General features: G+C 42.6%; 1 protein-coding gene across 1 annotated transcript in view; it reads left to right on the top strand.

Moving 5' to 3' along the window:
* The window catches only part of Lvrn (laeverin), a 77,254-nt gene that overhangs the window by 22,769 nt on the left and 27,121 nt on the right, over positions 1–27,364 (top strand). Inside the window, exons 3-11 of the mRNA XM_004651560.2 lie at positions 3,934–4,073; positions 8,668–8,794; positions 13,586–13,740; positions 15,500–15,613; positions 22,864–23,007; positions 23,808–23,873; positions 23,980–24,045; positions 24,862–25,034; positions 27,161–27,237. Coding sequence (XP_004651617.1) covers positions 3,934–4,073; positions 8,668–8,794; positions 13,586–13,740; positions 15,500–15,613; positions 22,864–23,007; positions 23,808–23,873; positions 23,980–24,045; positions 24,862–25,034; positions 27,161–27,237 — 1,062 coding nt within the window. The remainder of the gene's footprint in view (positions 1–3,933; positions 4,074–8,667; positions 8,795–13,585; positions 13,741–15,499; positions 15,614–22,863; positions 23,008–23,807; positions 23,874–23,979; positions 24,046–24,861; positions 25,035–27,160; positions 27,238–27,364) is intronic.

The following is a 27,364-nucleotide window of genomic DNA, read 5'->3' as shown; positions in this document are numbered from 1 at the left end:
TGGACACCCAGTGTGAGGGTCCTTCACAATATACCTGCAGCTCTGTCTTCAGCATGATTCAGCACTTGATCACTTATATATAAGAACACATAAACCAGGCGTGGTGGCGCACACATTTAATCCCAGCACTTGGGAGGCAGAGGTAGGAGGATCGCCATGAGTTCGAGGCCACCCTGAGACTACAGAGTGAATTGCAGGCCAGCCTGGGCCACAGTGGGACTCTACTTTAAAAAAAAAAAAAGAGATAAATTTGTAAATTTGGTGAGCAAATTAAGAAGACAGGGTCTCTGTTGCAAGATAACAAACAGAAATATTTGTGGGCCCAGGAGAAGTGATAGCTAGGGTAGTGAGTTTATGAGTTGAAGAAATTGAATGCAGTATTTCTGAGTTGAACAAGCCGCCTGATGATTGTGGCCTCCACTGTGTGATCTTAGAAGCTCCATCAGCTGGTTCAGGAGCTGTGTATGTCTGATGCCACCAGACTGACGAACAGGAAAGCAACATCACCGCAAGCCTGAGGCGTGGGCCAAGCCAGGAAATCTCAGGACATCAGATTTAGGGCCCACTAGCGGACTGACACGTTGTTTATTTTTAAGCTTTTTAAAATTTTTGTTTATTTATTTATTAGAGACGGGGAGGAAGAGAGAGAGAGAGAGAATGGGCACACCAGGGCCTCTAGCCACTGCAAGCGAACTCCACATGCATGTGCCACCATTGTATCTGGCTTACATGGGACCTGGAGAATCAAACCTGGGTTCTTAGGCTTTGCAGGCATGCACCTTAACCACTAAGCCATCTCTCCAGCCCTGTTTGTTTTTTTAAAAAGAGAACCTTGTTTCTCAATGGGCTCATGGGGGTAAGTACATGTACTACCTGTGCGTGTGACCTGTCAGGTTTCTCTTCAGACTTCCAGGGTTTGATGTGAGCGGGCACATTAATGGCAGTTGGAATGGCTAGCATTACACTGTGGGATCCCTCTTGGGTTAGGTTCTAGAGAGGGAGAAAGAGACAGGGACGTCGAACAGCGCTTGATCTCCATGACGGCACTGCCGTGATCCTGGTTCTCTGGTGCAAGTTCTGTGTGGGTGCTGTTAAATTTGTTGACATCAGGCTAGAGTTCTTATGGCCCATATTTGAGTAGCTGTTTATCTGTCAAGGAGGAAACCATTGGTAAGAAACGGTGACACATGTAACATTTTATGTGTGTTTCATTCTAATACTTAGAGAGTATTTCTTTGGCATATTATATATATATTGGCGACTTGTTACATTGTTTTTCCAAGTATTATGCCTTTTGGCTATACTTTCCTGTTGGGTGTTTAAGACCATTCAAATGGCCAGAAATTAACCTTTTTTTTTTTTTTTTTTGAGGTGGGGTTTCACTGTAGCTCATGCTGACCTGGAACTCACTATGTAGTCTCAGGGGGGCCTCAAACTCACAGCAATCCATCTACCCCTGCCTCCCAAGTGCTGGGATTACAGGCGTGCGCCACCACTCCCGGCTTCACTTTTTCTTTTTTTTTTAATTGTTCAAGTCAGCTGAGACTCTTTAGGACTTGTGTTAAGAGACTTGGGAGGAGACTCCTGTTCCTTTAGTTTTCTTTTATTCATGGTATCATCCGTACAGGTCTGTCAGGGTCTTATTGTAATGGTGTGGCTTCCCTTGGAAGCATAAGAAACACTCCCCCCACTCCTTTTCTATTTGGTTTTTCGAGGTAGGGTCTCACTCTGGTCCAGGCTGACCTGGAATTAACTCTGTCATCTCAGGGTGGCCTTGAACTCATGGCAATCCTCCTACCTCTGCCTCCCGAGTGCTGGGATTAAAGGTGTGCACCACCACGCCCGGCTGAAACACTCCCCTTTTAATTGACTTTCCTCCGTGTGGGGTGTACAGTGAAGAGAGCTCACCATCTGGAGTCTTGACCTATCAGTTGCTTTCTCCTTGCTGGAGAAACCAGAAGCAACTTAGGGAAGGGAAGGGTCTGTCTGGGCTTACAGTTCTTCAAAAGGGAGTTTCATCCTGGCGGGGAAAGTGTGGCAGGCTCTACAGTTGACGTCATATCTCCACATTGGCCGGGAGGAAGGAGCGCTGCTGAGCTGGACACGGCAGGCAAGGCTGGGCTGTGGTCCATACCCCACGGTCCCTGCAGCAGCACGCCTCCTCTGGCAAGGCTTCACGTCCTAAAGGGTTCAAACAGCACCACCAGCTTATTCACAGACACATAAGGCTGTGAGGGGCATTTGACATTCAAATTCCCTCACTGATCAAGAAGGTAGGTAACTTGCCGGAGTAACAGGGCTCTCTGCGAGAGCTCTCCTAATGCTCTGCGTTCTGGATGTCTTTGGAGGACAAGGGCCAAAATATTGGTTGTCCTTGTAGTTCTTCAGTATTTTTAGTAGTTTTGATCTCAAAGTTTTGATAGTTGGACATTTTGCCAGTCTTGTAGTCTTAGTTTTTCCAACTTCTGGGGAGTTAATGACTTGTCCTCTCTATAATTTCACTTTTTTTGTTTGTTTGTTTTTTTGAGGTAGGGTCTCACTCTAGCCCAGGCTGACCTTGAATTCACTATGTAGTCTCAGGGTGGCCTTGAACTCATGGCGATCCTCCTACCTCTACCTCCCAAGTAGTTTCACTTTTTATACAACACTTATTTAAAGCTTAGACAAAAAGACTGTTTTTTTAAATTTTTATTGTTTTGTTGATTTTTATTTATGTATTTGAGAGAGAAAGAGGCAGAGAGAGAGAGAGAGAGAGAGAGAAAGAGAGTGGGTGCGCCAGGGCTTCCAGCCACTGCAAACGAACTCCAGAAGCATGCACCCCCTTGTGCATCTGGCTAACGTGGGTCCTGGAGAATCAAGCCGCGAACCAGGGTCTTAGGCTTCATAGGCAAGCGCTTAACCGCTAAGCCATCTCTCCAGCCCAAAAGACCGTTTTTTTTTAAAAGATAGATCCTGGTTTTGTTGAGAATCAGTTTTTCAAGCAGTTAAATGACTGACAGAACAAAAGACACAGTTATCTTGGTTAAACATAAGTTCTTTTTAAGGCAGTTCCTATAAATGTTTCCATGAGCAGGCTCATGAAGTTAATTTTAATAACCTTCCTTATTAATAAAAAAAAAAAATTGGGGCTGGAGAGGTGGCTTAGCAGTTGCAGCACTTACCTATAAAGTCTAAGGACCCAGGTTCAATTCCCCAGTAGCCACATAAGCCAAAAGCACAAGGTGACCCATGCGCTTGGAGCTCATTTGCAGTGGGTGGAGACTGTGGTCTGCTGTGCCATTTTCTCTCTCTCTCTCTCTCTGTCTCTTTCACTCTCCAATAAATATAAATAAATAAATAAAATATTTAAAAGTAATTCATACTTATATCCTTATGTCATCTACGTACTGTTTCTTTTTATAAATATTTTATTTATTTCAGTGCATCTGGCTTAACATGAATACTTGGAAATTGAATCTGGGTCCTTAGGCTTTGTAGGCAAGTGCCTTGACCACTGGGCAATCTCTTCAGCCCTTATTTCTTTTCTTTTCTCTCTTTTTTTCTTTTTTACTTTCATGAGACATAGCATTATAAACTAAGAAACTTGTCAGTTTGCTAAGAGAGATTTAGACCTGAATTATATGTATGGCATTATGTAACAAGCTGAGTCTACATGCCTACATGTTATCAAACATGCAATGCTCACATCATGTCCAGAAGACAGTAGGCCATAATACTCTTCCTCCTCTCTGGCTCTTACAGTCTTTCCTCCCCCTCTTCCACAATATTTTCTGAGCCTTCGAGGGGGTAAAGTTCGACACGTCATTTAGCACTGAGAACTTCACAGCCACTTACTCTCAGCCCTTTGATGAGTTTTTAATCTCCTGGTCATTACTGCCGAATTGCATCTTTTCTTGGTTTACAGTGATTCGGACTAAACATATGTTTCTCTAGGTCAGTCTGAAAAAGTCGACGTGAATGGAAGCAAATGGACCATTACGACTTTCTGTACCACACCACAAATGCCCACTTACCTCGTTGCACTTGTCATATGTGACTTTGATCATGTCAACAGAACAGAGAGGGGCAATGAGGTGAGTACTGAAGGTTCTCTAGTTAAAGGGCAATATTCTGGCTGAAGATCGTTTCTCCGCTCGTCTGCATGACCTACTGCCGCCTCTTGCTCCTCTCTCTCAAGCCCCAGTATATAACACGGGGGGGGGGGTATCCTCGCAGCACTTGGCCAAGGCAACGGGATCATGAGCTTGAGGCCAGCTTATGCTACACGGTAAAATCATGTCTCAAAAGGGGAGGGGCAGCGAGACAATTTTCAGTGGTAGCAGAGTAATTTTGATGGAAAGACTGCTCCTTAAGCATCAAGCCTCAAGGCAGGTCCTGAGACCCGCCTCCCCCCTTTCTACCTGGACTCTGTTTTGATTGTGTGGGCCACACAGGTTTCTAGACAGTCTGAACGGGCCCCAAGATACAACACAACCTCCAGAGTCCAGCCAGGAGCACCTGCTGTGGCTGAACTGACGCTTGTAGGTCAATCGTCAGCCCTGTGTAGGAGCTAGGCTGCTGTGGGATGTTCCTCAACTCTGGGCCCTCAGAAAGTTCCCCAGAATTATACAAAGTGAGAGCACGGGTGATTTTCCTGCTATTCCTAGTTTTCTCATAACTGTGGTCTCATTCCATCAAAGTGTTTTGGTAGAATATCATGGTTATTGTGACGGTGCTGTCTCCACTGGTTCCCTCCCTGTCACAGAGGATAGAGGGTCTCCCTACTCGGGTTGCCTTTGTTGGGCTGAGAAGAGTCAGGCTCCGCAGCTGGCTAAGCAACTCTTTGGTTGGCCTGAGATCTTCCAGGCTCATATCTTAGACATACGGAGACGAGGAAGCTGCGGGTGAGCCGAGCCCATCATCAGGGGGAGAATCCGTCAAAGCTCCTCCTCCGACATTGCTAAGCTAATGAATTTGAGTAATACAGCGTTGAATGCAAACCGCAATTTGTCATCTCCCTGAGCTGTTGGCTCCAGCCCTGTTTTCTCTTGCTGAATAATTACTGGAAACCCTTGACATTTGCAGATGTACTATTGGCAGAGTCAGATGTTCATGGCACACATCAGTAGATCTGTTGAGGCATGATTGGGAAACATGCTCTGAGCCTGGCAAAGGGCAGACCCCTAACTTCCTATAGCTGAGGAGATGTTCCCAGGGCCACTGAGCATCTGCAGGTGCTTGTTGCGGTCAACGCTGCTGCTCAGCCCATAGTTCTTGTAAAAGGGTAAAATCTGGTTTTCATGAACGAGTACCCTATAAAAGAATGCCAGCTGCCATAGAAACGAAGAAGAGCACGCCTAAGAAAGTGACGTGCTTAGCCAGAAAATGAAGCTTGGCTTGAGTTTATCAGTGGAATGCATTTGGCAACGGCTGAGCCCTGCAAAGGGAGAGCTACATATTTTAACAGGGAAAACCGAACGCATGTTTGGAATACTGTCTGGTGTATCCAAAAGTTGCCCCTTAAGTAACAAATCAAGGTTAGGGCTGGAAAGATGGCTTAGCGGTTAAGTCACTTGCCTTTGAAGCCTAAGGACCCAGGTTCGATTCCCCAGTACCACATGTAAACCAAATGCACACAGTGGCGCATGAGTCTGGAGTTTATTTGCAGTGGCTAGAAGCCCTGGTATGGGCATTCTCTCGTTCTGCCCCCTTCCTCCAACAAATACATAAATATAAAACATGAAATAAATAAAGCAAGATTCAATGAATGTGAGAACATGGTTAACGTGAATCATGGAGGTAAATACAAGGAGTTGCAGTAGTAGGGATGGAAACGACACATACCTGGCCCTTGTACAGGTAGTCTTCTCTCAGCTGTGCAGATCTGCTGTGTCGGTGAGGATTACCACAGCGCACGGTGGGCTGGGTGTGACTTGGTAGGAACTTTGTGGCCCTATCTCCAAAATGGCATTCATTTGCTTTTGTTCCTGTTGCCGCCACAACAGGGCCATGCAATTTCCCAACCCAGTCTGAAGTTTTGAACATTTGCCTTCCAGAATGGCCCTTGAGGAGAAGACTGAAAATTGACATACAAATATTATTTCCAAAAAGATTACAGTTAAAACACATATTGCGGGGCTGGAGAGATGGCTTAGTGGTAAGGCACTTGCCTGCAAAGCCTAAAGACCCAAGTTCAATTCCCAAGTAGCCACGGAAGCCAGATGCCCCCCCCCCCCGTGGTGCGCATGCATCTGGAGTTCGTTTGCAGTGGCTGGAGGCCCTGGCGTGCCCATTCTCAGCCCTCCGCCCCCATGTGTCTCTTTCTCTCTCTGTCCCTTTCAAACAAACAAACAAATGAATAAATCACACATCATATGCATGGTGGGGAGACAAACCCAATAAAGTGGTCTTTGGTTTTCCTAACTTTGGCCTCAGAAATTATAAGTTGAGTGTAAAAACAGAACTGAGTCCCAAGGACATGTTTCCCAGTATAATGAGGTCCCCGAAGCCCAGGGGAAGAAGAAACAATGAAGGAATCCAGGCTGGAGCCTCAAGACCAGGTGGTTGTATTTTGTGAAAGGGGGAACATTCCTGAACCTTCACATCACTCAAAATCTACATAATTCAAGACAAATTTTCCAGCAGAAATAAAAGCGCGGGGAGGTAAATGTGTTCCTGCAGTGTGTAATTCTGTACTGTTGCATTAATTTTTCAGCTTCCTCGGCCTTTTCCATGAGTGTTCAGGAGAAAACTTTATTCAAGCTAACAGAACTCGTGTAACACCGCACATTTCAATTTCTTCATCTAACTCTTGCTGCAAGGACTTCTATAGTGTCAATGTTGACCATTCTGCTAACAATTACCTGGAAAGCAAAAAGCTGTGGTAGAGTGTAAGATGTTTTCCTATTAGACATAGAGGTCTGACTGCTGCTTCTCTGCCTGGCGCCATGTGTCCACCTCAGTTCTTTTTAAATATATTTTTTAGTTTATTAGGTGGGGGGGAGAATGGGTACGCCAGGGCCTCTAGCCACTGCAGATTAACTCCAGACTCATGCGCCCCTTGTGCATCTGGCTGACATGGGTCCTGGGGAATTGAGCCTTGAACCGGGGTCCTTAGGCTTCACAGGCAAACACTTAACCACTAAGCCATCTCTCCAGCCCCACCTCAGTACTTCTTGTACACTCAGCTTGCACTTTCAGGCACATGAGGTCATGAAAATCACAGCAGTAAGTTTCCAGGTACCCAGGTGACAGTGCATTCACATGAAACTGACTAGAGATCCCTTCTCAACAGCTATAGTGGAAGTGCTGTTATACTAGATCACCAGAGGACCCAATTGCTTCCCTTTAACAGATTTAAACTCACAAGGTAGTTGATGAACTTTTTGAAAATAGGGGAACTAATCTGATTTTAAAATTTGAAAGTGTGGTAGGGTGAATTCTGTTTCAATTATGGAGCTGTTTTAAATTTGCATGATTCAAATGCACTTACCATCATGTGTTCCCACCACTAACATCCCAATTCTGGTTTTGATCATTAAAAGTATGTCTTGGGGCTGGAGTGATGGCTTAGTGGTTAAGGCATTTGTCTGCAAAGCCAAAGATCCAAAGATCCTGGTTTGACTCTCCAGGACCCACGTAAACCAGATGTACCAGGGGGCACATGCATCTGGAGTTCATTTGCAGTGGCTGGCGGCCATGGTGTGCCCATTTTCTCTCTCTCTCTCTCTTTCTTTCAAATAATAAATAAATAAAATAAAATAAAGTAAAATTTTTAAAAGTACGTCTGAATGGGCTGGAGAGATGTCTTAGCAATTATGGTGTTTGCCTGCAAAGTCTAAGAACCCATGTTCGACTCCCTGGGTCCCACGTCAGCTAGATGCACAAGATGATGCAAGCAGAAAGGTTGTGCATGCATACAAGGTGGCATAAGGTTTTGAGTTTGAGTCCAGTGGCTGGAGGCCCTGGCTCACCAATTCTCTCTCTCTCCCTCTTTCTCTCTCATAAAAAATAGAAAAAAAAAAGTCTTAAGGCAGGTGTGGTGGCACATACTTTTAATCTCAGCACTCAGTAGGTAGAGGTAGGAGAATTGCCATGAGTTCATTGCTAGCCTGAGCTACAGAGTGAGTTCCAGGCCAGCCTGAGCTAGAATGAAAACCCTACGTCAAAACCCAGGGAAAGAAGGTTTCATGGTCTTTTACACAGAATTTACATTTCCGCGGGGCGTGATGGAGAATGCCTTTAATACCAGCACTTGGGAGGCAGCGGTAGGAGGATCACCACAAGTTCGAGGCCACCCTGAGGCTACATAGTGAATTCCAGGTCAGCCTGAGCTGGGCTAGAGTGAGACCCTACCTCAAAACCTCCCCCCCAAAAAAGAAAAAAGAATTTACATTTCCTATGGATAGGGTGTATGAACCATTCCAAGGATAATTTTATTAAGTTCAGAGTTAAACACTTTTTTAAAAATCAAAAGTTTCTGTAACATACTTGCTGGGGTGATCTCCATTATTAGCAAGTTGCCTTCCGAGATTTTTCTTGGCATGCATATGGGTTAACTATTTTAAGCGTATAGCTTCTGAAAGGTAAGGCCTGTGGCTCTCGAGCGGCACAAAGTTGGGGCAAGCAGACTGGTTGCTTTCTGTCAATACTGTCTTTCCTAATTACTGCTTGATTGCTCTAATTTAGATACGCATCTGGGCCCGGAAAGATGCCATTGCAAATGGGAATGCAGACTTTGCTCTGAACATCACAGGCCCCATCTTTTCATTCCTGGAGGATTTATTTAATATCAGTTATCCACTTCCAAAAACAGGTGAGACTTTTTTTTATTACTTTAAACAATTGCCAAATGCGTGCATCACTGATCTGTGCCTGGCTTTAGTTGGATGCTGGGGAATTGAACTCGGGTCAGCAGGCTTTGAAAGCAAGCACCTGCTGAACCATCTCCCCAGCATCTGAGAGTCTTTTTTTTTTTTCCCCCAATTCCAGTGCATTTGGATTCCTCCGATGCCGCCTCTGAGTTGAGGTTATAGTCTACATTGATGAACCTTTGAGGACTCGTTGCCCCCAGTTAGTACACACAGAGGTCTGACCGCTGCTTTTCTGCCTGGTACCATGTGTCCAGGGAATGTTCCAGAGCACTTCCTCAGCCACCACTGGGCCTCTCCTCCAGGCCCTGCTCTTTTGTTTTTTTTTTCCTCTTGTTTTCTGGCACTTTCCTCACAGTGCAAGTGGCAATGTTATGCTCTGGATCCTTTTAGTGGGTTTGCATGACTTATTCTAGTTTCCTTCAGTAAGACTTCCCCCCCTCCGAAATATTCTTTAGAAGTGAGTCATTGGATTAGGACTTGGTAGTCCTGTCTGTAGACTTGATTGTATAAAATTAGAATCATGTGTGACTATAATATGATGCTTGAGGTTTTGTGTAACTTTTAGCTCTCACAGATCTGTGTGGTATATCCGTAAAATGGCATGAGCCTCTCAGCTCAGAAGGTGGTTTAGTCAATGCGTTTTCTTCCTCTGACATTTTAGTGGACGTCTCGGGAACAGTTTGCTCGGCCTGTACTGGCCATGGTGGATAATGGGGACTAGATAGTTGGGGTGAGGCTTTGTGACATCAAGAAGCTAGAGGCTCTGCCACCCAAGCATTTGGATTGCGGAGAAATGCAGAGTAGAGGGATGGAAACCAGCCTGATCCTGGCCAAAGACCCTGCAGGTGCCACCTGTCACTGGGGGGGGGGGGAGGTATAGACAGTGAGTCTGGGTTTACAAACCAAGTTCTAGCATTTCTCAAGGTGACCCAGATGAGGCAAGAAATGGCCTCAGAAAGATGAGCATCCCAGACTCACTCTCGTTCCTTTACAGCATTCCGTCCATCCCGTGAGACACCTGATCCCCTCTCGGCTTCCCCACTCCCTGCGTTTCTCTGGTTTGTGTCGGCAGCATCTCTATCTACCACAGCCCTCCTCGCCCTTTGACTCATCCTCACACGTAAAGCCGGAGGTATCTTGGAGAGAATAAGTCTGACCACGTTAAATTTTTCTTTTACATCTCTCTGCAACTCCCTATTACCCCAAGGATGAGGTCCCAACTTGGGTCATGAATTCACAAATGGTGCCCCAGCCTCCTCCAGAATTGGGGCATCCCCAGAGTGGGATGTCGCCACCTCGGACTCCTCCTCTGCTTTCTTCTTGCTCTTGTCCTCTGAGCTCCTGAACCTGCCATTTACTTCTCACGGAATGTCTTCTATGTCACTAGGCAGTTCATGTTTCCTGTTTGTAAACTGTGGGGTGCCTGTCTCCAGGAATTCTTCCTTGACTCCTTTTCTCATGCGTCTACGGCCCCCTGTGCACCCCTCCATTTGAGCCTTGGACCTGCTGTCTCTTGACTATCTGCCCCCTTTGCTCAAGCGTCTCTTGAGGTGTGTATCTGGGCTGACGTTTTCTTTGTACCTGGAAAGTCTATAGCAGTGTGTGTCTGGAAGAGTAACCAGTAAGCATTTTAGTGAGGAGATAGCAAGAATAAATGCATGCAATAAATTTACTAATTTCCCCCAAATTTTCAGTACAGCATCAATTCCATGGACATTAGGCATATACTGACATTTAAAAATTTATCCTTCATGGCATCTTAATCAATATTACCTTAGGAAAAAATTAAAATAAGGATTTACTAGCCGGGCATGATGGTGCGCCCCTTTAATCCCAGCACTCAGGAGGCAGAGGTAGGAGGGTCACCATGAGTTCAAGGCTACCCTGAGACTCCATAATGAATTCCAGGTCAGCCTGAGCTAGAATGAGACTCTACCTCAAAAAAAAAAAAAAAATAAGTATTTTCTATATTCCTGCATCTTCAAGAGAAAGGTAAATGAATGCATCTCAATTGCTGCAACTTATGGTTGAGTCACCAGTAAAGTGAAGCAAAGCAAGACAGAACACAACGACGCCTTCTCCCAGCTTCTCTCACCAACATATGCTAGTCTCTTAGGGGAGTCAGGTTAATTTGTCTTGAATCTCAGTGACTCTGAACACCAGAACTAAGCACAATTTACATTGTGCTCATTGATCTGTTATAAAGTATACTTTTTTTCTGGTGTTGCTATCACTTTTAACATTGGCTTAAAGTCAAAGTGAGCAACAGCTGGGCTCTTTGGTGCACACCTGTAATTCCAGCACTTGGGAAGCTAAGACAGGTCTATCCCAAGTTCAAGGCCATCCTGAGTTACGTAGTGAGATTCACTTCCTCCAAAAGCCTCTCGGTGGCTTCCCACTGTCCTGAAGGTAAAGCCCAACTCTGTGCCACATCTTTATAATGAGCAACCAACCTCACCCAATGGGTGGCTAGGATCTGTTCACCTGAGAGAATTTCTGTATTAGAAACATAAGCATCAAATTATATTAGTAAAAGATAAAGGGCTAGCTAAATGAGAGGTTTAAAAGAAAGAAGATGGAGAAGTGTTCATTGGACTGTCCCAAATATGTAAAGAACATATACAAGCAAATAAGAAAACAAAACCCAATTAAAAAATACATAGCTGGGTGTGGTGGGGCATGCCTTTAATCCCAACACTCAGGAGGCAGAGGTAGTTGCATTGCTGTGAATTCAAGGCCATCCTGGGACTACAGAGTGAGTTCCAGGTCGTCATCCTAGACTAGAGTGAGACCCGACCTCAAAAAGCAAGGGTGCTGTTTTCCTGATGAACCAGATACCAGCACAAGGGTGAAGGAGTTCGACACAGAGAACAATCGACTCCTACCAAATCAGAGAGCCAGAGCCTCAGAGGCCCCCAACACCTCATCACTGAAGCAGACCAAAAATGAACCCAACATGGCTCAGGGAAATTTTGTGAAAGAGGGGTCGGAAAGAATGTCACAGCCACACGTTAGGTCATGATACGCAGAGACACTTCTCCTACCCATAACTGTGGGCTAACTCCACAATGCATGACCCATATACTGCAACAAGGAGGGGCCAGGGGAGGGGGTAGGACATGGATGAGCCTAACAATGGTACCAACTTGACTGTATTCACTGAGTACAAGAAAGAAAGAGAAAGAAAGAAAAAGAAAGAAGAAAAGAAAAAGGAAAGGAACTACACATGCCAATAAATTTATGTAGTGAAGTTTTATGCATTAGTAGTCTGAGAGGTGAATGTCCACAGTGACACAGTGATGCAGCATTGGTGCCGAAAGTAAACGTTCTAACAAATGCTGTGTGGTAAAGAATGCAGCTTTGTTCACGGGATATCAGTTGTTTAGAAGCACTTTGAAGCGTATTTGTTATTTTGCAGTGTTAACCACTGTACATGTAAAAGTCAGTAGTGCAACTCCTAAGTGTATTCTCAAGAGGAATTTATACACCCATGTTCTGGGAGGCATGAACAAGAATGTTCCTAGCAATACTGTGTATAATAGCTCCCTCAAACACTACCAGTGGTTGCTGATATGAAAAGTAATAACTAACGGTCCATGTGGCAATAGAAAACTAGACAGCAAAGAAAATGAAGCACTTAAAGCTTAAAAACATAAAAACAACATATATACCATATCTTTACATCAAGGGGGTGGGGGAAGCAAGGGACTGGTAAGCACAAAACATAACAGAAAATAAAAAGCCCATGGAGGCTGAAAATTTTATCATCTGGCCTGCTACAGAGAATTTGCCAACCCTGTCATTTCTACAGGATTAAAGATTAGATTCATGATTGCTTCTGCTGTTTTGAAAAATAATGAGTTAACTTTTAAATTTTAATGTGTGTGTGTATGTGTGTGTGTGTGTTGTTGTTGTTGGTGGTGGTGGTGGTGGTGGGTTTGCAGACAAACACCTTAAGTCATTGTACTATCTTCCCAGTCCTGTGTTAATTATTTTAATAAAATAAAGCAGTGTTCATGTGAATAAACAAACTTTTTAAAATGAGAAAACAAGGATTTTGCCTAAACTGTATTTACCTAAAGTTTTAAAATGTTTCAAAAAGAGTCATTGAGGTTTATGAGGAATGACTTCTCATAGTTGTCAAATCCAGACCACAGGCCGGGCGTGGTGGCGCACGCCTTTAATCCTAGCACTTGGGAGGCAGAGGTAGGCGGATCGCCATGAGTTTGAGGCCACCCTGAGACTACATAGTGAATTCCAGGTCAGCCTGGGCTAGAGTGAGACCCTTCCTCAAAAAACCAAAAAAAAAAAAAAAAAAAAAAAAAAAAAAACCAGACCAAAGGTGCTGGTATCATTCACAGCTTGGGCAAAGGGTTTCCTGGAATAGCTAAGGAGATTAGCAGAAGAAGTTTTGGATTCGAAGATTGGGAAGAGCTATCTTCTGTGAATTCCAGATGCATGCACCACTTAGTGCACCTGGCTTTACATGGCACTAGATAATTGAACCCAGGTCACCAGGCTTGAAGCAAGCACCTCTAGCTGCTGAGTCATCTCTCCACCCTTGGTATTCATTTTAAAAATTCATCTCTCTCTCCTCAAATTGTAAATTTTCTCTTGTATGTTTTTTTTTTTTTTAGTAATTTTATGATTCCAATTGGGAATCATTTATGGCTAGACTCACAGTTTTGGGGAAGAGATGATTAATTTTTTTAATTCTACTTAAATTCACTTAGATATAATTGCCTTGCCTATTTTTGACAACCGTGCCATGGAAAACTGGGGACTACTGATATTTGACGAATCATTCTTGCTGCTGCAACCAAATGACGAACTGACGGAGAAAAAGGCCTTGATCTCCTACACTCTTTCCCATGAGGTCGGACACCAGGCATGTGGTAAAATGTTCTTTCTTATTTCACACAAAGAGGTTCTTAGCTGCCTTGCCTAAAGCAGCAAACACGAGGAAAAACCTTCCACATATCAAATTTGGATAAAAGATTGCTAAGAAGAGCATGTCTTGAAAAGTTTAACGGTGAGTAGAGGCCAAGGAAACATCTGTATCCTTCAAATTTCAGCTGAATTTGGGCTGGCACGGACGGCTCCTACTGAATCAAGGGCATAGTCCAGACAAGGCTTGAGAATTGGCACCCAAATCTTAACCTCTCATGGGCAGACATAAGCCATCCAGAGCTCTGAGTCCTTGTTCTGTGTTCCCCTCTTAAAATAAGATATATTAAGCTGGGCGTGGTGGCGCATGCCTTTAATCCCAGCACTTGGGAGGCAGAGGTAGGAGGATTGCAGTGAGTTCGAGGCCCTCCTGAGACCACATAGTAAATTCCAGGTCAGCCTGGGCTAGAGTGAAACCCTACCTTGAAAAATCAAAAAAGGGGGGCGTTATTAAAAAGCATCACTTGGGTCTGGAGAGATGGCTTAGCAGTTAAGCACTTGCCTGTGAAGCCAAAGGACTTCGGTTCGAGGTTCGATTCCCCAGGACCCACGTTAGCCAGATGCACAAGGGGGCGCACACATCTGGAGTCCATTTGCAGTAGATGGAGGCCCTAGCATACCCATTCTCTCTCTGTCTGTCTGTCACTCTCAAATAAATAAATAAAAATGAACAAATCTAAGATGCTGAAAAAGCATCACTGAAAAGTAGCCACATTTTAGCAGTGAATTACTGTAAACTTTTATTGAATCTTGTTTTGGGGAGTGGCTGAAGGGATGCAGATAGGACCCCTGGTGTGGGGAACAAGAAGTGACCCAGGCTCAGCTGAGACCAAGCTGAGCTTTGCTCCTGGCTTTTAGAAGACCCACCATTTGACCTGGCAGGCATTCTCACACCTACATTTAATCCCAATCCCATTAACATAAGCGTGTGACAAATGCAAGCATCTCAAATAGGACACTGGCTTATTATTTATGTGGCTCCACACAAAGTTTTGGAAAAGAAGACCTATTAAGGTCAAATGCCATCCCCTGCACAGTCAGCACACGCTTTCACGCATCCCATCAGTATCCCAGAAGTGTCCTTATTACAAGATAAGTGACACATTACCTCAGAATACAAGCTGCTAGCAGCTGCTGGAAGAATTTGGTTAGAACGGGGGCATGAATTTGTGGATTTTGGAAATTGTTGTGTTCTTCTTTTCTGAGAAGTCCAGCACTGTTCAGCTAAAATAGATAATAACTCCAGCTGAATCACACTGAAGGACCTAGGGTTGCCTGAATGTGGGACATGTCAAATTGTGACCTAAAAACATAACTTCTGCTTGCAGTAAAATCCTATCTAGAGTAGAAGGTGCAAAAACCAGTAGGGATGACAGCCTCTGGGAATTTGGCTTCATCTAACTAAAGACAACTTTCAGTTAAAGTCATTAGTTTATGAAATGCTCACCTCATGTTGAAAGATCACAGCTTGAAAAAAACATTGCATTCAATCATTAGAGGTGAGATAGTTATTTCAAATAAGTACATGATCGATACCTCCTCATGCCGAGACAGCAGCCTGTGTGATGAGGTCCTGTTTTCAAGTTACAGAGATGGCAACAGAGCTTAATGAGTTCTTTTGGGCTGCACATGAATTTAGCATGGGTTTGCAATGAGTATAACCTAAATTATGAAAGTTCTTTATCTTCTCTCTCCAAAAGTGGTTTGGAAACTTGGTGACCATGAATTGGTGGAACAATCTCTGGCTCAATGAGGGGTTTGCGTCTTATTTTGAACTTGGAATAATTAACTACTTCAATCCTAAACTCCCAAGAGTAAGTATGTGTGTTACATTTTTTTTTATTTACTAATCATAAAAAGAATGCATAATACTTGTTGAAAATGTTTAAAATACAGACAAATCCAGGGAGCACTAAATTAATAAAACGTATACCAGAGATGACCCATGTTGTCTTTTTCATGTATTTTTTATTCCAGGTTTTTTACTTACTGTTATTTTTTGTTTGTGATATTTGTACAGAAATTTCTAATGTTTTTTTCTATTCCATATTACACCATGAAAATTTATTTGCATTATTAAATAAGTTTTAAAAACAAGGTTTTAGTGAATGCTTAGTATTTTATCCTTTCAGCTAAGAAGGTATTTATATAGATCTCATTATATTGGATTTTGGTCATTTTCATTTATTTCTACTACTAGTATCTATAACCTGGGCTGTTTGGCTTTAATGATAAGTAATATGATACTTATAACAACCCATTAAATATTGTCTTAATGGTTGGAATAAAGGATACTACGCAGGGGCTGGAGAGATGCTCAGTCTAAGGCTTTTGCCTGCAGAGCCTAACAATCCAGGTTCAATTCCCCAGTACCCACATAAAGTCAGATGCACAAAGTGGTGCATGCGTCTGGAGTTTGTTCACAGTGGCTGGAGGCCCTGTGAGCCCATTCTCTCTGTTCATCTCTCTTCACTCGATCCCTCCCTGGTTGCAAATAAATGAATAAATAAATAAATAATATTTTTAAGAAAAGAATACTAGATAGTAAAAACTAAAGGGTTAGAATACCTGATTATTTCAACTATGGCTTTTCTCTGATGCCTAATTCATTTAGAGTCATTAGGAGGTTCTTTCAGAATGGCATGGGAAAGCTAAATTTTTAAAAATCTATTTAAATATTTGTGTTTCATATTCTCTTTTTTTTTAAAAAATTTTTTATTTATTTATTTGAGAGTGACAGACACAGAGAGAAAGACAGATAGAGGGAGAGAGAGAGAATGGGCACGCCAGGGCTTCCAGCCTCTGCAAACGAACTCCAGACGCGTGCACCCCCTTGTGCATCTGGCTAACGTGGGACCTGGGGAACCGAGCCTCGAACCGGGGTCCTTAGGCTTCACAGGCAAGCGCTTAACCGCTAAGCCATCTCTCCAGCCCTCATATTCTCTTTTGATAGAGTCCTCACTTCTTCGAGCGAAGCAGAAGTCTTCTCTTGGCTTGTACCCCACACTACTTCTGCCTTCCATCACCTCTCTGACACTCAGGATTGCTCCTCCCTGCTGCCTTGGCAAGGCTCTCTGTCTTCTCCCTCCCTACTGTCCCAAGACTAGTTTCTTGGCTTCTCTTTTCCTGTTCTCACTCTTTCAAAGAGCTTATTAATCTGTGAAATGCTGATCTCCACCGGCCCAATTTTCTTTACAGGCAAAACCTGTTTCAAAGAATATTCAAAGATTATGTTCCTTCTCTTAGCATCTGGGGAGTTGGTTCCCTCTGGTAGCAACATCTCTAGTTGCTCAGTTCATATATATATATATATATATATATATATATATATATATACATATATATATATATACACACACATATATATGTATGTGTGTACATATATATGCATATACATATATATATACATGTATATATATGTATATGGTGTGCTATTTTCATTTAGCCTTTGCACACATCCATAGGCTTTGAATAGTCTCTAGACTACTGGTAATTTCTAGTGTAATATAAATGCTATGCAAGGCGTGGTTATCCTACTGTTTAGAGAATAATGACAAGGGGGAAAGTCTGTACATGTTCCGCACAGACAAAATGTTTTCCCTTATGTCTCTGAACTGTGATTTGTGACTTGTAGATTTGGAACCCATAGATATGGAGAACTGATATATTATTTTGGTAATAAAATTTCTTTCACTTATTAAAGATGATTATAGTTTAAGTAAATATTTGTTTGGTTGGTTGTTTGACAGAATTAAACATTGGCCAGCCTATCTTGGCCCGCAATACCCTCCCTCACTTCAAATACTCTCTTTCTGTGTCTGTGAACCCACTGCAACTGGAAGGCACTGCAGTAGAGCAGCCTCTTTAATGCCTCAGGCTCATGCACCCATCCCTCTCTTTCCAAACAACCTGCCCCTGCCTGTCCCTCAGCAGTGCCTCTTCCTTCCTCCCCTAGACTGTCAACAGGTCCTGTTGTCCTGGAAAGGGAGTATCATATCATTATATAGATCGGGAGAATGAAGTAGTGTAAGCTACAGTGAGGTACCCAAGGTCATTTTCCTAACTAGATCGCAGTGGCATTTACATCCCAGTTGTCTGGGCCTTGTCTAATGGCCAGCATAATAATAATAACTGCAGTTGCCACTTACAGAGCACCAAGAATGTGTCAGGAAGTGTGAATTCCATGCAGACATCCTCTTACTCAATCCTCTGAACAACCATGAATGCAATTGTTATTTCATTTTACAGATGAGTAAACTGAGGCATCAAAGTATTAAGTAAGTTGACCAGGGTGGCACAGTAGTTAATTGTCAGATCTGAGAGTAGACACTGTGAAGGGTTTAACAACTGTGCTCTAGAGACAAAAACATATAAAAATGCTCTTATCCTCAAGGACCTAATGGTGTGTGTGTGTTCATTTTATGACTCTTTTCATATGCATATGTACTAAGGTTCTTAATGAAGGTTCTTAAGAAGAACAGAACTAATATAATGAGTTTGCATGATAAAGAGTATTTTTTTAGACTAGCTTACAGAATACAGACTTGCAAGTCCAACAGTAACTGTACAACTGAAAGTTGGACAACTTGGTTGCTGCTGAATCCACGAGGCTGGAGGCTTCAGCAGTCCTAATCTAGCACTGAGGGCCTGGAGACCCCTTGAGAGTCACCGGTCTATGGTCTGTGTTGGAAGGCTGCGGAGAAGGATCGCAGCCACAGGGTAGATGCACGCTCCAGTGAGGAGCGCAACCAGACAGGCAAAAAGCCCTGTGTCCCCTAGTGATTCTTTGTATATAGTTCACCACCCACCAGAAGGGTTGCTCACTTTGAATTCCTTCCTCAGTTAATTTTTTTTTCTGGAAGTGCCATCATAGACCAGCCCAGGACGCTTGTCCCTTGCTTGATTCCTGATCTGATCAAGTTATAACCATGAAAAATACATATTATACATATATATTATAATAAATCATAGTCATCTTCAAAAGTCATTCCCATGCACCCTTATCTACAAAACCATATTATATCTTTTTATGAAATACAACCATACATGGTGTTGCAGTCAGGTTCACATTGCTGGCAGAAAACATCCGACCCAGAGTATCTTGTGGGAAAAGGGGATTCATTGTGCCTTACAGAATTGGGGGAAAGCTCAGTGATGGCAAGGGAAAATGACAATATGAGCAGAGGGTGGACATCACCTCCTGGCCAACATCAGATGGACGACAGCAACAGGAGAGTGTGCCAAATACTGGCAAGAGGAAAGTGGCTATGACACCCATAGGCCCACCCCCAACAACACACTGCCTCCAGGAGGGTTTAATTCCCAAATTCCCAACAGCTGGAGACCTAGCATTCAGAACACCTACATTTGTGGTGTTCTGAATCAAACCACAACATTCTGTTCCTGGCCCCCATAAACTGATAACCATGCATGATTTAAAACACAATGCATTCAGTCCAACTTTAAAAGTCACTGTAGCTTCTATCAATTGCAATGATATTCATACATCACCATAGTCCAAGGTCTTTTAACTGAGCCATAATACCAAAAAAAATCCAAAAAACCCCTCCATAATAGTACAGAATAAACATTCACACTGCAAAAGATGGCACTGGGCATCGCAAACAAATATTCAACTAACACAAGATTTAAACAGGGCAGACATCAAACTCTGTAGCTCCAAGTCCAACAACTCTAGTCAGTGACAAGTCTCCAAGTCTGATAATTCTAACCAGCATGAAGTCTCTGGAGTTCCATTTCCACCCCTCCAGTGAGATTACTCACAGTCCCAGAAAACTTCATCTGGAGCTGGCAGCTTCCTCATGGTCCTGGCACCTCCACTGGGTCTCCACCGCAACCCAAGATTCATCACGGTTCCACTGGGCTCCACACAGTAATTGAAGAAGCCTGCTTCGCACTGCCCATGGCCATCTCCAAAGTACAAAAGCGTGGTGCAAATTCAATGGCCCTCTCTTTCCTGCATTTGTTATACTACACAACACCAGGTGGGCTGCCATCTTGTTACTCCAGTTGGGAATAAAGCAGACTTTGAAGAACGGGGAACTCCTTCAGCATTCAGGCCCCTTCCAAACAGTCTGCATTCTTCCTGTTGTCCCAGTGCAGGTCATCTGGCCCAAACTCAATGGTTGTAATCTCTCAAACACTTATAGCTGAATGGGCAGAAGTTTTGGTCCAAAGATTTCATTTATTTCTGTGCCATATCCCTCTGCTCACACCAGTCCATTTCTACACAATGCAGCCCTGCACAACTTCTCAGGACAGGGGCATAACAGCAAGCCTCTCATACAAACTGCTCTTAGCCCAGTCCAAGCAAAGCTCTTTCTCACCTTCATAAGCCAAACCTCATAGTCCATAGTTTTTACTGCATTCACATCTTTCAACTCTGACCAGAATGGTCCATCAAGCTGTACTTACAGAACTGCAAGGCGTCTCTTTGGCCAAGGTTTCAGATCTTTCCACATTCCTCTCAAAAGGGCCAAAAGCCACACAGCCAGGTGTCTATCAGCAGTGACACCACTTCTCAGTACCAACTTTACTGTTGCAGACAGGTTTTCATTACTGGCAGAAAACACCTGACCAAGAGCATTTTATGAGAAAAGAGTGTTTATTTTGGCTTACAGACTTGAGGGGAAGCTCCAGGATGGCAGTGGAAAATAATAGCATGAGCAGAGGGTAGACATCACCTCCTGGCTAACAACAACAGGTGTACAACAGCAACAGGAGAATGTGCCAAACAATGGCAAGAGGAAACTAGTTGTAACACCCATAAGCCCACACCTAACAATACACTGCCTTTACTAGGGCTTAATTCCCAAATCTCCATTAGTTGGGAACCTAGCATTCAGAGCACCTAAGTTTACGGGGGACACCTGGATCAAATCACCAAACATGGGAAATGCCATCTCTAACTGTTTAGAAAAGCATTTGGTTGTAACTGGAATTAACTCCATGCTCCAGTTAATAAAGGAAGTTTTATTCTCACAAGACAATGAAAATCATTCTCTATTTTCTTGATCAAATAAAACATATGGTTAATATTAACTTCAGTTACCCACCCCTTACTGCAATGAAAATTGCTAAGGTAATGTCACTATCTGGCAAACCATCAGAAAAATGTATTGCTAGTATTTTTGAAGCTAACATTCTCAGAGCCATTTGTCATGTCTTTTTATTACTGCTTTCTTAACCACTCTTTGCTTTGTAGTCTCAGGCTGGTCTCGAATTCACAATGATCCCTATCTTGGCCTCCCAAATGCTTAGATTAAAGGCACGTACCACCACACCCGGCTTAACCACTCTTTTCTCAGTCCACATTTCTCAGTCTTTTGTGGAGCTGAGTGAATGCAGCTCTTGCCAGGAGAACATGAGATCCTGGTACTTGAGGAAGCTGCCATGAGTTTGGTGTGCATGTAAAGTCTAAAGCTGGTTTCAATGCTCTGGAGAAAAGAACGCTGGCTTCCCTTTAGTTTAGTAATTTGATTGAAATTGAGTAGGGAGATCACAGAATCGTCTTCACAAATATATTTCTTTTTTTTTTTTCTATTTCTTGACCTGATTTCAGCTGAGAGTCTTTAAGATATGATATGAGGGCTAGAGAGATGGCTTAGTGGTTAAGGTGTTTGTCTGCAAAGCCAAAGGACTTTGGTTCGATTCCCCAGGACCCACGCACGTAAGCCAGATGCACAAGGGAGTGCTCGTTTATAGTGGCTGGAGGCCCTGGCGCGCTCATTATTTCACTCCCTCTCTCTGCCACTTTCTCTCTCTCTCAAATAAATAAATAAAAATAAAGTTTAAAAAATATATATGATATGAATGAATTGTATACAAGTGTTCAGAACTGTGAGGACCAAGAATCTTATGGTCTCTAAAACTCCAGCTGGGGTATTGTTACTCAGTAACTTTTCTCCATCTTTCTTATGTTTCTTGGTCCAAGGAAACAGAAGACTTGGAGATGGCCTCTATTGCCAGTCAGCTCTCACTCTATTTTTATAATTATTTTGTGATGTTGTACCCCTAAATCCAGGGTCTCATATATGCCAGGCAAGTTCTCTGCTACTGAGGCATACCCCAACTTCCTCACCCTATGTTCCCTTTCAACATAAGCTGACATCCACAGTGGACAAACTTGGGCTTGAAAGAGTTTCATGTAGGCTTTATGTAGAACAAGGAGGACTTCACCTGCTGTTTTTGTCATCCCAAGACCCTCTTTGGATATAAATTGGTTTTCTTTCCAGTATTATATCAGGGAGAAATTGTTCTAGTTATGTGTCAGAGAGAAGCTAGTATGTTGGAGAGCTCTGTGGTTGTCATTACATTATAATAAATTGCTTTCTCACAATAAATGAGTCATAAATGCTTGTCTCCAGTCTGGATTTCTTTCCTGTTGTAAGTTATTATGTTAGAATCCATGTGAATATGTAAATATAATGGGCTTTTTGTTATGAAAATATGCATGTAAGAAATAGTGATCAATTTTATTTCTTTTTTAAAATTTTTTAATTTATTTATTTGAGAGTGACAGACAGAGAAAGAGGCAGATAGAGAGAGAAGGAGAGGATGGGCGCGTCAGGGCCTCCAGCCACTACAAAGGAACTCCAGATGCATGTGCCCTCTTGTGCATCTGGCTAATGTGGGTCCTGGGGAATCGAGCCTCGAACTGGGGTCCTTAGGCTTCACAGGCAAGCGCTTAATTGCTAAGCCATCTCTCCAGCCTGGAACAGTGATCAATTTTAAAGAGTCAGTGATTGATCAAGAAAATTCTAGAGGATTGAAACCACACAGATACCGGTAGGCAGTATCCGTGGAAACTATATGACTTAGAAACATTAATTTTTAGTTGACTTTTTAAAAATTGAAATTAAAAGATACAAAAAGGGAAGTAATAATTTTGCTATTGTTTCATATATATTACAGTTTTGTATACTTCTCAGCTATCATTTTATTCCCTTTTCAAGTTGCATTTGGGAAGTTATTTTAGGACCATTTGATTTTCTGGTTTTGTAACATCTCAGAAGTTAATGTGGTTCAATCTTTTCCTTTACAGAATGAGATCTTTTTCTCTAACTTTTTACATGGTGTCTTCGAAGAAGATCATGCCCTGATGTCTAGAGCTGTGTCTGTGAGGGTGAAAAATTTCACAGAAACAAGTGAAATAAATAAACTCTTTGACTTAATTACTTACAACAAGGTAAAAAAAAATAGTAACCTATTTCCTTTTGCTGTATATTTCAAAAAGGTGCACAAAATGGGTTAATGTGCAACTTAAAACATTTGAGACAAAGAATTTTATTGACTAAATAGGTTTCAGAAAATGTTAAATTAGATCTCCCTAGAAAGTATTAATCAAGCCTTAACTCAGTGTTGAGTACCACCTACCATTAAGAATATACTAGAGAAGCCAGGTATAGTGGCACACACCTTTAATCCCAGCACTCGGGAAGTAGAGGTAGGAAGATCACCGTGAGTTCGAGGCCACCCTGAGACTACAGAGTGAATTCCAGGTCAGCCTAAGCTAGAGAGAGACCCTGCCTCGGAAAACCAATATATGTATGTGTGTGTGTGTGTGTGTGTGTGTGTGTATACACACACACACACACACACACGTTATATATATATATATATTAGAGGTTGGGTGCCATCTAGCACTGCAGGCAAACTTGACACAACTTGATTCTTTAAAGGCAAACTCTTCTGTTTAGTAGGAGTTTATTCTAGTATGCAAGGATCTCAATTTGAATATTTTTGTGTAGCCCAAACTTCATATGTAGAATGTTTGCTCATCTTTTTTTAAATTTTGGTTTGTTTGTTTGCCTATTTATTGGTGACAATCTACCATTTTACTAATGTATTTGGGGATACTGGGAATATTACAGTGAAGTGAAAAATGTAATTAGGAGTACAATCAGGAATATTGCTTATAGAAATGGAACGTATCAGTGTGTAAATATTCACTCTTGTTCAAATAACACACTACTTCCTGCGTCCCAGGGAGCGTCTTTGGCACGGATGCTTTCCAGCTTCCTGAATGAGCGTTTGTTTATCAGCGCACTCAAGGTGAGCTTTCAAGACTCTCACCTGCATGGCAATAAACATAATTTGCACTGTATGCTACTTTTTGGTATGCTGTTTTTATAACCTCTACTGTTTCTAATTTTCACAGTCGTATTTGGAGACATTCTCTTACTCAAATGCTGAACAGGATGATCTGTGGAGGCACTTTCAAATGGTAATTGTATGCCAGTTTTTCAAGGTATGGTCTCGCTCTAGCCCAGGCTGATCTGGTACTCACTGTAGTACCAAGCTGGCCTTGAACTCACAGTAATCCTCCCTCTGCCCTCTGCTGGGATGAAAGGTATGCGCCACCATGTCTGGCTGTCTTTTTTTTTTAGATAATTTTTGCTGAGCATTTTTTTTTTTTTTGTCTGATACAGCCCAAGACCAGGAGGCTATGGATGAGTGACAGTTACACAGGGAAATGATTTTTTTCTTGTCTAAGAAATTACCTTAGATAGATAATCTGTTTTTAGTTTTCATTGTAATTCCATGCCCAGTACAGAGCTTGGCACATAGTTGGTCCATAAATATGTGTTTAGTGAATGAATGAATGAATGAATGAATGAAATAAAAACCACTCATGTAATCAGCTATCTGTGTCGTTTGCTGTATATTCCACTAACCCCACATATAAAATTAGTAGAAAAATTACGTTTGCAACTTATTAACATATACAGACACTTTTTGTCATTATTCCCTACACAATACAGTATAACAACCATTGCATGTGGGTCAAGGACTACTCTATTTATAAAGGAACATTTGTGTTCATGGATTCTGATACCTGTGGGCACCCTAGGACTAATCTCCCTCAGATGCTGGAGAACTACATAAACAGTTGTCCGTTTGGCCCATTAGGATATCAAGCACTGGGGATTCTAAACACGGGCCACAATGGCTATTTAAGCGTCTTTTAGGAGACTGCTACCTCACCAGGCTGTGCTGATAAATGGTGTCTGCTTTCATGATGATTTTTTTTTTAAAACAGGCCATCGATGAGCAGAGTGTAATTCATTTGCCAGCAACAGTGAAAAGCATAATGGACAGCTGGACATACCAGGGAGGTTTCCCGGTCATCACTTTAAATGTGTCTACTGGTGTCATGAAACAGGAGCCCTTTTACCTTGAAAAGGCTGAAAATCGGACTCTGCTAAGTCACAAGTAGGTGGCTTTTTGCTCCGCCTCTTCGCCTGCCCTGGGGCTGAGCTCTGGGTGGAAACTGGACTGTGGTGAGGAAGTGGGCCCCTTGCTGAGCACACCCTTGCTCTGCCAGGTGACCCTCTGAAGGGATGGTGCCACTGCGTGCTGGCATGAGGCACAACCCTGGGTCCTGAGCAAAGCCAGAGACCCTCAGCTAGGAACCAAAACATGACCCTTGTCCTAGGATTTAGAGCCACCCAAGCGAGCAAAGCTTTGGAGTGTTCTAGATCCCTTATTACTGCCTAGAAATCACGAATTCCTCAGGCTTCTGGGCGAGGAGCAAGAAGATAGGGTCACATGCAGCCACACTCAGCTAAGAGAAAGGGGGTCCTACTGCTAAGTGGTCTCTTCCACAAACACAGGACTGAGTTTGTGGTCACTAGATCCTGGAGGACAGCTCTATGTGTGCACATTGTGTGGTGCACATGTGTGTTTGCATGTTTAAAACTAGACCTGGCCTGAAGAGATGGCTCAGGGGTTAAGGCTCTTGCCTGCGAAGCCTAAGAACCCAGCTTCGATTCCCCAGTACCCACATGAAGCCAGATGCCCAAGGTGGTGCATGTGTCTGGAGTTCACTTACAGTGGCTGGAGGCCCTTGTGCACCCATCCTCTCTCACTTTCTATGTATTAATTTATCTATACATCTATCTATGCATCTATCATCTATCTATCCCTGTCTGCCTCTTTCTTACTCTTAAATAAATAAATAAAATATTTTAAAACCAGACCTACAGCTTTAAAATGATGGTCTTAGCTGAGCATGGTGGCGCACGCCTTTAATCCCAGCACTTGGGAGGCGGAGGTAGGAGGATCACCATGACTTTGAGGCCACCTGAGACTACATAGCTAGTTCCAGGTCAGCCTGGACCAGAGTGAGACCCTACCTCAAAAAACCAAAATAAATAAGTAAATAAATGAAATGATGGTTTTTGCTACATAGTGAATTCTAGGTCAGCCTGGGCTAGAGGGAAACTCTACCTCAAAAAATAAATAAAATGCTTAAATATAAAAAACAATTATGGTCTTTATATGCATTCAAATATGGCTTAACTACTGATTTCACCAAAAGTTAAACCTAGAGGCTGTTTTGCTGAATTCTCTGAGTTCTAGTTGCATTATCTATAACATGAATGGAACAGCACACATCGTGGCGACTTGTTGCAGAAACGAAATGAAAGGCGGTAGATGCATATTTCACCACTTTCCCCTTTCCTTTTCTTCCCTTGACAATTTGCTAAATGACACTTGTTTTTGGCCCTCACATCTCATTGAGGTAGGTGTCAACAAAAATGAGTAATTTTAAAATAGCATCAAAAATGTCAAGTAATCCTACTCGTTCTTCACAACCCCAGAGGAGAGAAACCAGGCACCGCAAGGCTCCTTCTCACTGCCCATGACTTTCGGGAAATGGGCTGAGTCTTAACCATGCAGATAAACACAGGCCCACAGCCGAAAGTCTGAGAATGTGAGGGAGACTCAAAATAACTGATGATTCATGTTCTCCCTGTGGTCAGCCAATTCACCCAGACCATGCCCCATTCCCCCCATACATTTCCCCCAGACATCTCCCCCAGACACCCACAATGCCATATGAGTGTGATGGGGGAAACATAGGCCTTCAATGAATATAAATGTTCTGGCTAATTCCTATTGAACACATTGCAGATGGGGAGGAAGCTCAAGGCTGAGAAATATTTTCAATATATTTTTTTGTCAAGATTTTTCTTCTTAAATGACCCTTCACCTTCCTTGGCAGAGACAGACTTGGATCTGTCTGCAGTATTTGAATAGCCCTGAGTGAGGCCAGGTGGCTATAATTTGACAAAAGTGGGCCTTCCATGTTGTAGTCACAAGGTGGTCTTGGTAGTCACCTATGTTATAAGATGTAAATTCATAATACACAATGAGAGGGCAAACGAACACAGAGGCAAAGCAACATGACCAGTGTGGACAAAGCCCCATGTGTCCAGCAAGAAAAAACATGAAATTAGAAATCTGCTGATTTATTTTCTCTTTGCTCTTAGATGACTGTATATTCTGATGGATGAAAAATAGCTCTATTTTTTTTTTCCTTTTCTTTCAAAAAGTGGCACGTGGATTGTCCCTATTCTTTGGATGAAAAATGGAACCACTCAACCTTTAGTCTGGCTAGATAAAAGCAGCAGTAAGTAAAAGTAAATAAATGAATGGCTGTATAAATGAATAAATAAGGCATCTTTGCAATACACATATATAAAGGCAGAGAATAAAATGTTCAACATCTAGCTTTTGAAAACCTCATTGAAAGCTAA

Source organism: Jaculus jaculus, chromosome 14 (assembly GCF_020740685.1).
Source record: "Jaculus jaculus isolate mJacJac1 chromosome 14, mJacJac1.mat.Y.cur, whole genome shotgun sequence".
Lineage (NCBI taxonomy): Eukaryota > Metazoa > Chordata > Mammalia > Rodentia > Dipodidae > Jaculus > Jaculus jaculus.
The sequence above is the reverse complement of the archived record's forward strand: the minus strand, read 5'-3'. Positions and strand labels throughout refer to the sequence as shown.